The sequence below is a fragment of the Drosophila navojoa genome, chromosome 2 (genome assembly GCF_054131105.1).
Source record: "Drosophila navojoa isolate 15081-1374.11 chromosome 2, UAZ_NAV_1.0, whole genome shotgun sequence".
Lineage (NCBI taxonomy): Eukaryota > Metazoa > Arthropoda > Insecta > Diptera > Drosophilidae > Drosophila > Drosophila navojoa.
Genome location: NC_142890.1, coordinates 17,622,024 through 17,638,317, shown reverse-complemented (window position 1 = coordinate 17,638,317; position 16,294 = coordinate 17,622,024). Strand labels below are relative to the sequence as shown.

At 45.6% G+C, this 16,294-nt stretch overlaps 3 protein-coding genes and 2 pseudogenes across 3 annotated transcripts; 3 read left to right on the top strand and 2 right to left on the bottom strand.

Moving 5' to 3' along the window:
* Positions 1 to 1,102: 1,102 nt before the first annotated feature.
* Positions 1,103 to 3,483, top strand: LOC149092209 (major heat shock 70 kDa protein Bc pseudogene; annotated as a pseudogene).
* An 896-nt stretch (positions 3,484 to 4,379) lies between these two features.
* Positions 4,380 to 6,760, top strand: LOC149092208 (major heat shock 70 kDa protein Bc). Its single transcript, XM_089259415.1, has one exon. The coding sequence runs from the start codon at positions 4,670 to 4,672 to the stop codon at positions 6,593 to 6,595; it is 1,926 nt and encodes a 641-aa protein (XP_089115541.1). The 5' UTR covers positions 4,380 to 4,669; the 3' UTR covers positions 6,596 to 6,760.
* Positions 6,761 to 7,668: 908 nt separating this feature from the next.
* LOC149092207 (major heat shock 70 kDa protein Bc pseudogene) lies at positions 7,669 to 10,041 on the top strand (annotated as a pseudogene).
* Positions 10,042 to 10,564: 523 nt separating this feature from the next.
* Positions 10,565 to 15,470, bottom strand: LOC108659120 (dipeptidyl peptidase 9). The gene is made up of 8 exons (XM_018111885.3): positions 13,648 to 15,470; positions 13,358 to 13,586; positions 12,738 to 13,294; positions 12,057 to 12,672; positions 11,680 to 11,991; positions 11,406 to 11,628; positions 11,144 to 11,336; positions 10,565 to 11,077 (listed from the first exon to the last, which is right to left on the bottom strand). Exons 1-8 carry the CDS (start codon positions 14,700 to 14,702, stop codon positions 10,876 to 10,878), a joined length of 3,387 nt encoding a protein of 1,128 aa, XP_017967374.1. The 5' UTR covers positions 14,703 to 15,470; the 3' UTR covers positions 10,565 to 10,875.
* On the bottom strand, positions 15,294 to 16,283 carry LOC108660105 (acylphosphatase-2). The gene is made up of 4 exons (XM_018113383.3): positions 15,993 to 16,283; positions 15,913 to 15,929; positions 15,751 to 15,860; positions 15,294 to 15,689 (listed from the first exon to the last, which is right to left on the bottom strand). Exons 1-4 carry the CDS (start codon positions 16,144 to 16,146, stop codon positions 15,563 to 15,565), a joined length of 408 nt encoding a protein of 135 aa, XP_017968872.1. The 5' UTR covers positions 16,147 to 16,283; the 3' UTR covers positions 15,294 to 15,562.
* Positions 16,284 to 16,294: the final 11 nt, after the last annotated feature.

Sequence of the window (16,294 nt, the reverse complement as noted above, 5' to 3'; positions counted from 1 at the left end):
GATCTCTACCTGGCACCCGGCTCAACATTTGAGCTTGAGCGCGACTAGTGTTTAGTGAAAGTCGCTCTATATAAAGGAAGTAGCTGCAGCATTTCCTCAGTCGTCACAGGCCTGGTGGGGGTCATTATTATTATTAAATAAGACATATTATCAACATTTGCAACAGCTCAGATACCCACCCAGCATTTGAATAATGCCATTTGAGAATAATGGAAAGGGGGTCGAGTCGTAGGTGGGGGATTATATCAAAAATCGAAATTCCATAAAATACACATGTCTAGCTCTAAAAATGTAGAAGTTAAGTATTTACATACATACATATATGTACATATGTAATTTGGTTTAGTTTTTCAAATTTGTACCAAAAAAGGAATGGTGTGTATCATAAATTTATAATTTATAAAATTTTGTATTTGTGAAAAACTTTTATTTATTTACATATTACAAATTTCTATTGTGATCGTCATTCTTTATTCTAAATAAAGAGTACTGTAATAGCTCCAGCATTTCAATCTCAGTTTTCGTGTACATATGTACATACATACATACATACATGCGTACACACATGCATACCTATCTATGTATTAATATTTGCATATATGCATGTATGTACATACATGTGTATGTATGTATATTCGGTCAGTAAACTCCATCAATTGATAAGTTTCGCCAAGAAAACTAGTTGACTATAATTTATGTAGATGTGTGTGTGCACGTGCTTCCCTGTATATGCTTAGATTATAAAACGTGATGTCCAAAACAAGTCTGTCAAGTCAGCATTCGCTTATTCGAGTATGAAAGTATTTAGAAGCGCCAATGAATTTTCTAGAAATTGAAATGATAGCCAATTCTTGGGGTAGGTCAAGCTACATACATATGTATACACAAACATCCGTTACTCTCAGCCCGTCGCTTGCCGCATCAAAAAACAAGCAAGGTCTTCGAGAAAATTCCAACCACTCTCCTCTCTGTTAATGCGTTAGTGCTATCTCGCTCCCATTCGCACTCACTCGCAAACACAACGAGGGGAAATAACATTCGAGTCGATTCGAGAAGAGCGCGTCGAGAAATTTCGAACAGAGAGCGCCAGAGTATAAATACGGCAGAAGTTCGCTCTTTGGCTCAATTCAATTCAAGCAAGTGAACTGAAAACGTCGAAAGACAAAAGCGAAATACAAACAAGCGACTAGCTGAACAAGCTACAATACAAGAACTGAATAATTTGAAACCAAGTAAAGTCGAATTAATCTGAAAAGTTAAAGAAAGTTAAAAAAGAAGTAAATAGTATAGTATTTAAAGAAAGAGAAAGAGGAAATCCATTTCCACAACAACTAGAAGTTGAACAACAACAGAAGAGAAGAGAAGGAGAACATAGAACACAGAACAAACAGAATGCCAGCTATTGGAATTGATTTGGGCACCACGTACTCTTGCGTGGGTGTCTACCAGCATGGCAAGGTGGAGATCATTGCCAATGACCAAGGCAACAGAACGACGCCCAGCTATGTGGCTTTCACAGACTCGGAGCGTCTGATTGGTGACGCGGCCAAGAACCAGGTGGCGATGAACCCCAAGAACACAGTATTCGATGCGAAGCGTCTGATTGGTCGCAAGTACGACGATCCGAAAATAGCAGAGGACATCAAGCACTGGCCCTTTAAGGTAGTCAGCGAAGGTGGCAAGCCCAAGATTGGCGTCGAGTTTAAGGGAGAGCAGAAGCGCTTTGCACCCGAGGAGATCAGCTCAATGGTGCTATCGAAGATGAAGGAGACAGCCGAGGCGTATCTGGGCCAGCCCGTCACAGACGCAGTCATCACAGTACCCGCCTACTTCAACGACTCACAGCGCCAAGCCACCAAAGACGCAGGCCACATAGCCGGCCTGAACGTGCTGAGGATAATCAACGAGCCGACGGCGGCGGCACTGGCCTATGGCCTCGACAAGAATCTGAAGGGAGAGCGCAATGTGCTCATCTTCGATCTGGGTGGCGGCACCTTTGATGTATCCATTTTGACCATCGACGAGGGTTCGCTGTTCGAGGTGCGAGCTACGGCCGGTGACACACATTTGGGCGGCGAGGACTTCGACAACAGACTGGTCACCCATCTGGCGGAGGAGTTCAAGCGAAAGTACAAGAAGGATTTGCGCTCTAATCCTCGTGCTCTGCGTCGCCTGCGCACTGCGGCGGAGCGAGCCAAGCGCACGCTCTCGTCCAGCACAGAGGCGACAATTGAGGTGGATGCGTTGTTTGAGGGCCACGACTTCTACACAAAGGTGAGCCGAGCGAGATTCGAGGAGCTGTGCGCCGATCTGTTCCGCAACACACTGGCGCCAGTGGAGAAGGCACTGAACGATGCCAAAATGGACAAACAGCAGATCCACGACATTGTGCTAGTCGGCGGCTCGACGCGCATTCCAAAGGTGCAGAACTTGTTGCAACAGTTCTTCTGCGGCAAGAGCCTGAACCTTTCCATCAACCCCGACGAGGCGGTGGCCTACGGTGCAGCCGTCCAAGCAGCTATACTCAGCGGCGACCAGAGCGGCAAGATCCAGGACGTGCTGCTAGTGGACGTGGCTCCCCTTTCGCTGGGCATCGAGACGGCAGGCGGCGTCATGACCAAGCTGATTGAGCGCAACTCGCGCATCCCGTGCAAGCAGACGAAGACCTTTTCGACGTACTCGGACAACCAGCCAGGTGTCTCCATTCAGGTGTTCGAGGGCGAGCGCGCCCTTACGCGAGACAACAATGCTCTGGGCACCTTCGATTTGTCAGGCATTCCGCCAGCACCGCGCGGCGTGCCCCAGATCGAGGTCACCTTCGACATGGACGCCAATGGTATCCTGAACGTATCAGCCAAAGAGATGAGCACCGGCAAAGCCAAGAACATTACCATCAAGAACGACAAGGGCCGGCTCTCGCAGGCAGAGATCGATCGCATGGTAAACGAGGCCGAGCGCTACGCCGACGAGGATGAGAAGCAGCGCCAATGCATCTCGGCTCGCAATAGCCTCGAGAGTTACGTGTTCGGCGTCAAGCAGGCCGTGGAGCAGGCCACTCCCGACAAGCTGAGTGAGAGCGAGAAATCTTCTGTACTCGAGAAGTGCGACGAGACGGTCAAGTGGCTGGACGCCAACACGACAGCCGACAAGGACGAGTACGAGTACAAACTGAAGGAACTTACGCAGCACTGTTCCCCAATTATGACCAAGATGCACCAACAAGGTCAGCCACAGAGCAACAACGCCAACTGTGGCCAGCAGGCGGGCGGCTTTGGTGGTGCGGGCTACAAAGGACCCACCGTGGAGGAGGTCGACTAAAGTCATTCCCAGCCATAGCTCTCCTATACTTGATATTAGTTTTTAGTTAAGCAGACTGATTACGAATCTTCGCCGATATATTTAGTTCTAGACCCGTCGGATAATTTAAGTTAATTGTTAAACTATTTCTAAGTTAGCAACAAATTATAGAATAAAAGAATTTATTTATTTTGAAAAAAAAAAAATTTAATTGTCTGGAAAGGGATAAACAGCTTGAAATAATACTAAATGCCTTGATGCCGTACATTTGAGTCCTGCAAAAGAGCTGATGTGGCAATCTTTCTACGATTCTTTCGTGAACACATGTACATACATAGGTGTGTATGTAAATACACATGCACACACACTCTGCTAACTGCGTAGTTAGCATTGATCTAAACTCAATAGTTTCAGTCCCTGCCTAGTGAATATGGGATGGAATCACAGATTCGGCGATCTGTTGACAGTGAGCAGCCTTTTCATTTATTTTTATATGTTTTATATATTTTATTTATTTAATTCAGGACTGATTGACCTAATATCGTATGTATATTATGCATTTCTTCGTATTAATATTTGCATATATGTATGCATGTACATAGATGTGTATGTATGTATATTCGGTCAGTAAACTCCATCAATTGATAAGTTTCGCCAAGAGAACTAGTTGACTATAATTTATGTAGATGTGTGGGTGCACGTGCTTCCCTGTATATGCTTAGATTATAAAACGTGATGTCCAAAACAAGTCTGTCAAGTCAGCATTCGCTTATTCGAGTATGAAAGTATTTAGAAGCGCCAATGAATTTTCTAGAAATTGAAATGATAGCCAATTCTTGGGGTAGGTCAAGCTACATATACACAAACAGCCGTTACTCTCAGCCCGTCGCTTGCCGCATCAAAAAACAAGCAAGGTCTTCGAGAAAATTCCAACCACTCTCCTCTCTGTTAATGCGTTAGTGCTATCTCGCTCCCATTCGCACTCACTCGCAAACACAACGAGGGGAAATAACATTCGAGTCGATTCGAGAAGAGCGCGTCGAGAAATTTCGAACAGAGAGCGCCAGAGTATAAATACGGCAGAAGTTCGCTCTTTGGCTCAATTCAATTCAAGCAAGTGAACTGAAAACGTCGAAAGACAAAAGCGAAATACAAACAAGCGACTAGCTGAACAAGCTACAATACAAGAACTGAATAATTTGAAACCAAGTAAAGTCGAATTAATCTGAAAAGTTAAAGAAAGTTAAAAAAGAAGTAAATAGTATAGTATTTGAAGAAAGAGAAAGAGGAAATCCATTTCCATAACAACAACTAGAAGTTGAACAACAACAGAAGAGAAGAGAAGGAGAACATAGAACACAGAACAAACAGAATGCCAGCTATTGGAATTGATTTGGGCACCACGTACTCTTGCGTGGGTGTCTACCAGCATGGCAAGGTGGAGATCATTGCCAATGACCAAGGCAACAGAACGACGCCCAGCTATGTGGCTTTCACAGACTCGGAGCGTCTGATTGGTGACGCGGCCAAGAACCAGGTGGCGATGAACCCCAAGAACACAGTATTCGATGCGAAGCGTCTGATTGGTCGCAAGTACGACGATCCGAAAATAGCAGAGGACATCAAGCACTGGCCCTTTAAGGTAGTCAGCGAAGGTGGCAAGCCCAAGATTGGCGTCGAGTTTAAGGGAGAGCAGAAGCGCTTTGCACCCGAGGAGATCAGCTCAATGGTGCTATCGAAGATGAAGGAGACAGCCGAGGCGTATCTGGGCCAGCCCGTCACAGACGCAGTCATCACAGTACCCGCCTACTTCAACGACTCGCAGCGCCAAGCCACCAAAGACGCAGGCCACATAGCCGGCCTGAACGTGCTGAGGATAATCAACGAGCCGACGGCGGCGGCACTGGCCTATGGCCTCGACAAGAATCTGAAGGGAGAGCGCAATGTGCTCATCTTCGATCTGGGTGGCGGCACCTTTGATGTATCCATTTTGACCATCGACGAGGGTTCGCTGTTCGAGGTGCGAGCTACGGCCGGTGACACACATTTGGGCGGCGAGGACTTCGACAACAGACTGGTCACCCATCTGGCGGAGGAGTTCAAGCGAAAGTACAAGAAGGATTTGCGCTCTAATCCTCGTGCTCTGCGTCGCCTGCGCACTGCGGCGGAGCGAGCCAAGCGCACGCTCTCGTCCAGCACAGAGGCGACAATTGAGGTGGATGCGTTGTTTGAGGGCCACGACTTCTACACAAAGGTGAGCCGAGCGAGATTCGAGGAGCTGTGCGCCGATCTGTTCCGCAACACACTGGCGCCAGTGGAGAAGGCACTGAACGATGCCAAAATGGACAAACAGCAGATCCACGACATTGTGCTAGTCGGCGGCTCGACGCGCATTCCAAAGGTGCAGAACTTGTTGCAACAGTTCTTCTGCGGCAAGAGCCTGAACCTTTCCATTAACCCCGACGAGGCGGTGGCCTACGGTGCAGCCGTCCAAGCAGCTATACTCAGCGGCGACCAGAGCGGCAAGATCCAGGACGTGCTGCTAGTGGACGTGGCTCCCCTTTCGCTGGGCATCGAGACGGCAGGCGGCGTCATGACCAAGCTGATTGAGCGCAACTCGCGCATCCCGTGCAAGCAGACGAAGACCTTTTCGACGTACTCGGACAACCAGCCAGGTGTCTCTATTCAGGTGTTCGAGGGCGAGCGCGCCCTTACGCGAGACAACAATGCTCTGGGCACCTTCGATTTGTCAGGCATTCCGCCAGCACCGCGCGGCGTGCCCCAGATCGAGGTCACCTTCGACATGGACGCCAATGGTATCCTGAACGTATCAGCCAAAGAGATGAGCACCGGCAAAGCCAAGAACATTACCATCAAGAACGACAAGGGCCGGCTCTCGCAGGCAGAGATCGATCGCATGGTAAACGAGGCCGAGCGCTACGCCGACGAGGATGAGAAGCAGCGCCAACGCATCTCGGCTCGCAATAGCCTCGAGAGTTACGTGTTCGGCGTCAAGCAGGCCGTGGAGCAGGCCACTCCCGACAAGCTGAGTGAGAGCGAGAAATCTTCTGTACTCGAGAAGTGCGACGAGACGGTCAAGTGGCTGGACGCCAACACGACAGCCGACAAGGACGAGTACGAGTACAAACTGAAGGAACTTACGCAGCACTGTTCCCCAATTATGACCAAGATGCACCAACAAGGTCAGCCACAGAGCAACAACGCCAACTGTGGCCAGCAGGCGGGCGGCTTTGGTGGTGCGGGCTACAAAGGACCCACCGTGGAGGAGGTCGACTAAAGTCATTCCCAGCCATAGCTCTCCTATACTTGATATTAGTTTTTAGTTAAGCAGACTGATTACGAATCTTCGCCGATATATTTAGTTCTAGACCCGTCGGATAATTTAAGTTAATTGTTAAACTATTTCTAAGTTAGCAACAAATTATAGAATAAAAGAATTTATTTATTTTGAAAAAAAAAAAAAAAATTTAATTGTCTTTTAATTGTCTGGAAAGGGATAAACAGCTTGAAATAATACTAAATGCCTTGATGCCGTACATTTGAGCCCTGCAAAAGAGCTGATGTGGCAATCTTTCTACGATTCTTTCGTGAACACATGTACATACATAGGTGTGTATGTAAATACACATGCACACACACTCTGCTAACTGCGTAGTTAGCATTGATCTAAACTCAATAGTTTCAGTCCCTGCCTAGTGAATATGGGATGGAATCACAGATTCGGCGATCTGTTGACAGTGAGCAGCCTTTTCATTTATTTTTATATGTTTTATATATTTTATTTATTTAATTCAGGACTGATTGACCTAATATCGTATGTATATTATGCATTTCTTCGTATTAATATTTGCATATATGTATGCATGTACATACATGTGTATGTATGTATATTCGGTCAGTAAACTCCATCAATTGATAAGTTTCGCCAAGAGAACTAGTTGACTATAATTTATGTAGATGTGTGTGTGCACGTGCTTCCCTGTATATGCTTAGATTATAAAACGTGATGTCCAAAACAAGTCTGTCAAGTCAGCATTCGCTTATTCGAGTATGAAAGTATTTAGAAGCGCCAATGAATTTTCTAGAAATTGAAATGATAGCCAATTCTTGGGGTAGGTCAAGCTACATATACACAAACAGCCGTTACTCTCAGCCCGTCGCTTGCCGCATCAAAAAACAAGCAAGGTCTTCGAGAAAATTCCAACCACTCTCCTCTCTGTTAATGCGTTAGTGCTATCTCGCTCCCATTCGCACTCACTCGCAAACACAACGAGGGGAAATAACATTCGAGTCGATTCGAGAAGAGCGCGTCGAGAAATTTCGAACAGAGAGCGCCAGAGTATAAATACGGCAGAAGTTCGCTCTTTGGCTCAATTCAATTCAAGCAAGTGAACTGAAAACGTCGAAAGACAAAAGCGAAATACAAACAAGCGACTAGCTGAACAAGCTACAATACAAGAACTGAATAATTTGAAACCAAGTAAAGTCGAATTAATCTGAAAAGTTAAAGAAAGTTAAAAAAGAAGTAAATAGTATAGTATTTAAAGAAAGAGAAAGAGGAAATCCATTTCCACAACAACTAGAAGTTGAACAACAACAGAAGAGAAGAGAAAGAGAACATAGAACACAGAACAAACAGAATGCCAGCTATTGGAATTGATTTGGGCACCACGTACTCCTGCGTGGGTGTCTACCAGCATGGCAAGGTGGAGATCATTGCCAATGACCAAGGCAACAGAACGACGCCCAGCTATGTGGCTTTCACAGACTCGGAGCGTCTGATTGGTGACGCGGCCAAGAACCAGGTGGCGATGAACCCCAAGAACACAGTATTCGATGCGAAGCGTCTGATTGGTCGCAAGTACGACGATCCGAAAATAGCAGAGGACATCAAGCACTGGCCCTTTAAGGTAGTCAGCGAAGGTGGCAAGCCCAAGATTGGCGTCGAGTTTAAGGGAGAGCAGAAGCGCTTTGCACCCGAGGAGATCAGCTCAATGGTGCTATCGAAGATGAAGGAGACAGCCGAGGCGTATCTGGGCCAGCCCGTCACAGACGCAGTCATCACAGTACCCGCCTACTTCAACGACTCACAGCGCCAAGCCACCAAAGACGCAGGCCACATAGCCGGCCTGAACGTGCTGAGGATAATCAACGAGCCGACGGCGGCGGCACTGGCCTATGGCCTCGACAAGAATCTGAAGGGAGAGCGCAATGTGCTCATCTTCGATCTGGGTGGCGGCACCTTTGATGTATCCATTTTGACCATCGACGAGGGTTCGCTGTTCGAGGTGCGAGCTACGGCCGGTGACACACATTTGGGCGGCGAGGACTTCGACAACAGACTGGTCACCCATCTGGCGGAGGAGTTCAAGCGAAAGTACAAGAAGGATTTGCGCTCTAATCCTCGTGCTCTGCGTCGCCTGCGCACTGCGGCGGAGCGAGCCAAGCGCACGCTCTCGTCCAGCACAGAGGCGACAATTGAGGTGGATGCGTTGTTTGAGGGCCACGACTTCTACACAAAGGTGAGCCGAGCGAGATTCGAGGAGCTGTGCGCCGATCTGTTCCGCAACACACTGGCGCCAGTGGAGAAGGCACTGAACGATGCCAAAATGGACAAACAGCAGATCCACGACATTGTGCTAGTCGGCGGCTCGACGCGCATTCCAAAGGTGCAGAACTTGTTGCAACAGTTCTTCTGCGGCAAGAGCCTGAACCTTTCCATCAACCCCGACGAGGCGGTGGCCTACGGTGCAGCCGTCCAAGCAGCTATACTCAGCGGCGACCAGAGCGGCAAGATCCAGGACGTGCTGCTAGTGGACGTGGCTCCCCTTTCGCTGGGCATCGAGACGGCAGGCGGCGTCATGACCAAGCTGATTGAGCGCAACTCGCGCATCCCGTGCAAGCAGACGAAGACCTTTTCGACGTACTCGGACAACCAGCCAGGTGTCTCTATTCAGGTGTTCGAGGGCGAGCGCGCCCTTACGCGAGACAACAATGCTCTGGGCACCTTCGATTTGTCAGGCATTCCGCCAGCACCGCGCGGCGTGCCCCAGATCGAGGTCACCTTCGACATGGACGCCAATGGTATCCTGAACGTATCAGCCAAAGAGATGAGCACCGGCAAAGCCAAGAACATTACCATCAAGAACGACAAGGGCCGGCTCTCGCAGGCAGAGATCGATCGCATGGTAAACGAGGCCGAGCGCTACGCCGACGAGGATGAGAAGCAGCGCCAACGCATCTCGGCTCGCAATAGACTCGAGAGTTACGTGTTCGGCGTCAAGCAGGCCGTGGAGCAGGCCACTCCCGACAAGCTGAGTGAGAGCGAGAAATCTTCTGTACTCGAGAAGTGCGACGAGACGGTCAAGTGGCTGGACGCCAACACCACAGCCGACAAGGACGAGTACGAGTACAAACTGAAGGAACTTACGCAGCACTGTTCCCCAATTATGACCAAGATGCACCAACAAGGTCAGCCACAGAGCAACAACGCCAACTGTGGCCAGCAGGCGGGCGGCTTTGGTGGTGCGGGCTACAAAGGACCCACCGTGGAGGAGGTCGACTAAAGTCATTCCCAGCCATAGCTCTCCTATACTTGATATTAGTTTTTAGTTAAGCAGACTGATTAAGAATCTTCGGCGATATATTTAGTTCTAGACCCGACGGATAATTTAAGTTAATTGTTAAACTATTTCTAAGTTAGCAACAAATTTTAGAATAAAAGGATTTATTTATTTTGAAAAACAAAAAAAACAATTTTCTTAATTGCTTGGTAAGGGGAAAGCAGCTTCTAGCTTGAACTATTTTAAATGCCGAAAAATCATTAAAATTTTGTATAATCTGTTTGATCGTGAAGTATTTATTGGCTTAACAGATTTTGGGTAGAATTATATTTAATATTATGGCTTTACGCTATATTTAAAAAGCACGAAGTTTTTAAGCGATGTTTCTCAGCTAAATATTTTTTATTGGTTTACTATATATTTTTATTTTTATTTCTTTCGGTCCGAACTCATTTAAATTATACATATATTGCAAGTCGTTTATTGAACGCTAGGAGATATACAATTCTATATATATATATATATATATATATATATATATATATATATATATAAAGATATATACATATATATCTTTTGCAATTAATGGCTCGTGGAATCAGCGTTAAAAGTTGTAAATAGTTTTTGTGCGGGATGATGGGATAATTGAGATGTGAAGCATTTTTAAAACAAAAACAAGAGACTTACGACTTAGATTTATCTTTTTAAATGTACACTTGTGCAATAGAACACAATTTAATTGTAAATTAAGAGTATATAGTGTAAAGTATGAGAAAAAATAATAATGAAAATTTAATATTTGTAGAAATAATTAATTTAAATTACTTACAATGAGAGTAGAGTAGTATTGAACAGAGGCAGGGCAACAGTTATTTAATTATATTGCAAATTTTTAAAATATCTCATAAAATAAAAAAAAAAGAATAGTTTAACAACAATTACGATATTACATGTAATAGGATGGTGTGTGGGGTGCATGCTTGTTTTATGAATCTCATAAGTTTTGCAAGAATGATAATAATTTTGTTTCGTAGTTCTTATTCGATTCTAAATTGCGTAACGAATGCCGCTCCTCGGGAAACAGATGCAAGGCATAGGGCTTGTTGGCCTTATTCAAAGCGCTTATCAGTCGCGATGTGTGATTAAAATGCACATTCTCATCGATCAGACCATGAATAAGGAGCAGTCGGTTATCCCTAGAGCAAGTAGAGAGATAGATAGATTACGATATCACTATGAAAAATCAGCCACTTCACACTCACTCGTCGGGAAATGCGTGCACATAATTGAGTACCGAGCCCGCCGTATATCCCGCTTCATTGCACTTGGGCATATCCATATATCGTTCCGTATAACCTGTATCATAGTATTCCCAATTCGTAACTGGTGCTCCCGCAATGGCCACCTTGAAGATTTCCGGATACTGCACCAAGCCCATCAAGCTTAAATAACCACCTGCGGGAACATCATATGGATATATATAAATATATATACATAGCAATTGATAGATTTGATTGGCCCTACCATACGACCAGCCATGTATAGCAACTCGGTCCATATCAATGTATCCCAGTTGATCTGAGAGTATGCGCAGAGCATCCACCTGATCAGTCAATTCCACTTGTCCCATGCGACCCCGAATATGACTCTCGAAACGTATGCCACGATGCCTTGAGCCGCGTGAATCAATGCAGATCACACAATAGCCTTGGGCAGCCAGCATATGCATGCGCAGCTGATGTTTGCCCTGATTGCGATTATGATTATTTAAAGAATTTATTGAATAGTGGGAGCTCACCTTAAATGTATTGTTAACGGTTTGCACCTCAGGTCCGCCATAGACATTCAACACCGTGGGATATTTAACTCCCAATTGAAAGTTGTGAGGCTTAAAGACCATGGCATAGACGATATCGCCTGATGGCAGCTGTGGGCGAAAGATTTGCGGGCAATATTGTGGTTCCGGCTTGCCGCCTTCATGCAAAAATCCAACCAAAGAGATCTGTATACCATTGACCCCGCCATTCTGGCAGGTTTGCGTCACACGCATCACCTTGCAGCTTGGAAGGCGTTGGATATTGCAATAGACGAGCAACATTAACTGGCATAGCTATCAATGGATATGCACAAAGACTACGTCAATCACTCGGTCATTTAAATGGAGCTACTACTTACATCATCAAACTCCACCAGATATGAGTACCCCGGTTCGGTTAACAGACGTATGTGCTCTGGACGCTGCAAGCTAACTACATATAGATGTTTCTCTAATGGCGTATCGCGCAGTCCCACAAAATAAACCAATTGATTGGGCTTGTCCACCCATAGGTTACGTGCCAGCACCTCCCATTCACCGCTCGTCAGGGCCACCTTATTAATGATGCGTGGCTGCAGTGCGGCTGGCTCCACAAAACTGGGATGCTGAGCAGCGGCTGCGGCAGCCGACGCATCCGTTTGACTGCCATTGACATGAGTTAATAGTAAGCTGGAAGTGACAAGATACAAATGTCTAAAGCCCGTCTCCTCAGAGGCCCATAGATAGGTGACGCTCGTATCGCCCACTTCCAGAAAATAGAGCATATCATGCACATTGATCCAGCTCTCTGACTGCTCGGTATATATGACCTGCAGCGGCGATATTGTGCGATTATATGGACTACGCCAGCTGTGATCCCCAATGGAATCGGTTGGCGTGGACACTTGACTACTGTACGATTCGCAAAAGTTGTCCAGCGGTATTAGCATAACATCCAAGCGCTGCTGCTTGCGATTAAGGCCCTGCATCCAGACGCTGTGAATACAAAATAGAATATAAGTACAGTGCTATATTGATAGTTAACCAGATCTGTCGCATACTAGTTGGCATCCGGTGTCCAGCCGACACGTACAACGTATTCCAGCCAGGGAAATACCGCCGACAAGGAATATGGTAAATCCTTGATGGTAATCTCGCTAATTAGTAGCGCTTCGTTGAGCACAAATTGAACAAGCTTCAATTTGGATTTGGCGTTTTGTGTGCCGCTACGCGGAAAGCGATACTCATCCACCTCGCCAGGCACAGCCGTCGACGAAGGGAATGTATAAAGGGACACATCCGTTTCATCTACTTCCTCGTAGACAATACGATAGATGCCATCATCTGAGTGCGGTTGCCACCAATAACCCTGGTAGCGACTGAATTCCTCTTGCATCACATATGATGGCACTCCTGCACTTAATGCATCATCCGCAAACGTGTGTCGGCCGCTTCTCGTGTACGTCAAACGTTTCTCATGACCGCTTAGCGTGTGCGTTACCCAGATATCACAGTCACTGATATGAGCAATCAGATCGGAGTTCTGTGGGCAGATTTGTGGATCCAATGCCGTCCACTCGGGGCATGTTCGCAGTTGTGTGGGAAATAGCAGACCAGACTGTCAAAATAAATGCAAAACAATTAAAAAACTGTATTAACACGCTCCACATGCACTGCTCACATTATATCCCGTGTCCAGACATTGATACAGATCGTTTAAGCAAGGAAAGACTAATTTTCCGCTGGGCTTATGTAGTTCATACGATGTAATACCCCATGTAGACAAACGCTTGCGCTCCTGCATCAATTGATATTCTCGAGCACATGGATATGCGCTACCGCTACCACCTATGCCGCTTCCCACTTGGCTGCTGGGTATGGGTTGTTGGAGCAGTGTTTGCCAAACCAATCTATTAAAAAAAATCAAAGTTTTATACATTTTTCGGCATTCAAGAAAACAAGTTTGTAAACCTGGGCTTAGGCTGTGGACCAAAATGAAATGATGGAAGGTTTATTGTTGGTGATCCTACTCCACCTGGACTACCGACAGTGGCAGCTTCATGGTCAACGCCACTGGTCTGCTGCAGCTGCTGTTCGTCATGCTGTCGCAGGTTGATGTCAGTAAAGAGCAACGTTGTCTCCCAGTTGTGTGGCGGTGTACTTAGGAAATAGCACCGTGCACGGCCATCGGATAGATGGCGGAACTGAACGTTGGTGGGCACCATTGTCGATAGATTGGACAGATCCTTGCGAATGTCTTGGACAACACATCTGATTTCAGCCCACGTTTTGGATGGCGTCGGCGCTGCTATATGTCCATCATTATCAACAGCATCATCCTCGTCCTCCTCTTCATCGTTATCATCGCAGTCCTCATCGTTTACGCCCAGACCATGCGGTGGTGTACCACTAGTGGGCGAACTCAAATGATTTGTGATTGCCGATGCAGCAGCTACCACTACCTCTGTTGTGGTTGCTGTCGCCGCTGCCGCTGCTGCTGTTATTGGTGATGTGAGTGAATTGAGAGCGCTGCCAATTGAGGAATAGAATGCATTAGCTGTTGTACCCAACGAGCCCATGCTCGTAAGACTAGCTATCGAACCGGCCCCAATGCCACCCGAGCCCACGCCAATTCCAGAATGCGTTGAGCTGGGCGTGCTCGCTGCACTATGACTCCGTTCCATGGCATTGGTTGTGATGCTGCCGGCGACGCTTACAGCCGTCGACACACGTGAGGTGAATCCATCGAAGAGATTTACAAACGATGTGGCCGCTGCGTTGGTTATACTATGGCTGCGTTGATGTCCATTGTTGTTCTTGTTTTTATTGCTGTTGCGTTTGTTATTATTTATGTTGCTGTTGCTGCTGCTACTTCCACTGCTGACACCAGTCGTACCGATGTCAACGCGTGGCGGTGCGCTGGATTCTGCAGAACTAGTGGCATTTGGGCCGCCCAGATTGACGGTGAGCTGCGAATTCCTCGACGACTGTTGTTGCTGTTGTGTTGTTTGTATTCTGCTGTCCATGTTGTGATACTTGTTGTGTTTTGTAGCACAAATGCAACGAAGTTTATGTTTTCACTCACAATTTGAAATTGACCTAAATCTGTACTCCACACAGCTACACGCACGCACACATATACAGACACACACAAGCACACGCACAGGCAGACAATAGCAGACAGACAGAGAGACAAATTGATAGTCCGCTTTTTAGTTAATTTCTTATCCCTTGCATACACGTACTGACTCACATACACATAGGCACGTATGTATATACATGCCAAATTACACACTCACACAGCCATGCAAGGGTTTTGTTATTGTTGTTATCGCCGTTGCTGCTGCTGCTGTTGCATTTCTGTTGTTTATTATTATTATGTACTAATTTTAACAAAATATATCTATCGTCACGTTTTCAATTAGGTATCTAGCTATGCTGTTGTCTACCCGCTTGTCTTCTCATTTTTTCCTAGGTGTTGCGCTCTTTTTTGTGAAACGGTGTATAGATTGGTAATTGTTGTTGTTTTTTTCTTTTCATTTATCGTCTCTTAGCAAAAAAGTGAAAGTCTTGCGCGTGTTGAAAGTGGCAATCAGCTCACTCATGTGTTGTAGCTTTTATTTCAATGCACACTTTATTTAATGCTTATTCCAAATGTTTGCTGTACAGAATATTCTATTGAATAGGTTGTTTTTATTGTTTGGTCACGGGCCGCGATGAGTGAAACGATTTCAACTGCAATGCCGTTTGGTTTACTTGATATATCACGCAGCGTTGCACTTTGCTGACACAGTGTCACCATATAATTTGCTCTTTGCCAATACAATGAAACGGTCACACTAGGCGGTTGAATGTGATAAGCCGGTTTAATTACTGTTGCAAAAAGTTATTTATATGGAATGTTGAGAATGGTAAAGGCGTCGTAGGAAAAATATTTCAATTCCTCCGTTGGGCCAAACACACATTTGTCAATACGGCTAGTCGGGCTTCCAGTGTATCTTAACCAAATACGCCTACAGGTTTATCATTAATGATTCTTTTAATGTTTTTTTTTTCCGCTATTTGACCACTTACATAGCCTCGAAGCTTCTTGTGTACCCCTGTATTAGTCCTTTAATTGTTTGATGCTGGGTATAGAGGCACCATCCGCGAACGCTAAGCTTTTGAGCCCGTCTCAAAGTATACTAAGTAAATTATTAACGTAATAAGAGACAATAAATAAAAGACACTTCTTACATGTCGAAAAGAAACATCTGTAATTGGATAACTATTAATTTCACATAATTTTTATAGTTTTGTCTGCTGTAGTGACATACCGTGGACAATACCGAAAATTTCAAACTCACAGGATTTAATTGTTAAGTCTTCGCTATCTTGGCTGGTTATTAAAGCTTTCTGAGAATCCGATGTTCTTTTGATATAATCCCTTTGCAATCGCGATCTCTCCGTTTGAGTTTCATTGTTTTCCATTTCAAAAAAATAAATAAATAAACAACAAAAAAGTGTACAGACAAACAAATCTGAAATTCGGAATATTCAAAATCAATCGATTACGACTTAGACGATCATTAATTATATTTAAAAAATAGAGCAGCACTGCCTCGTGTGTTTATTGGTG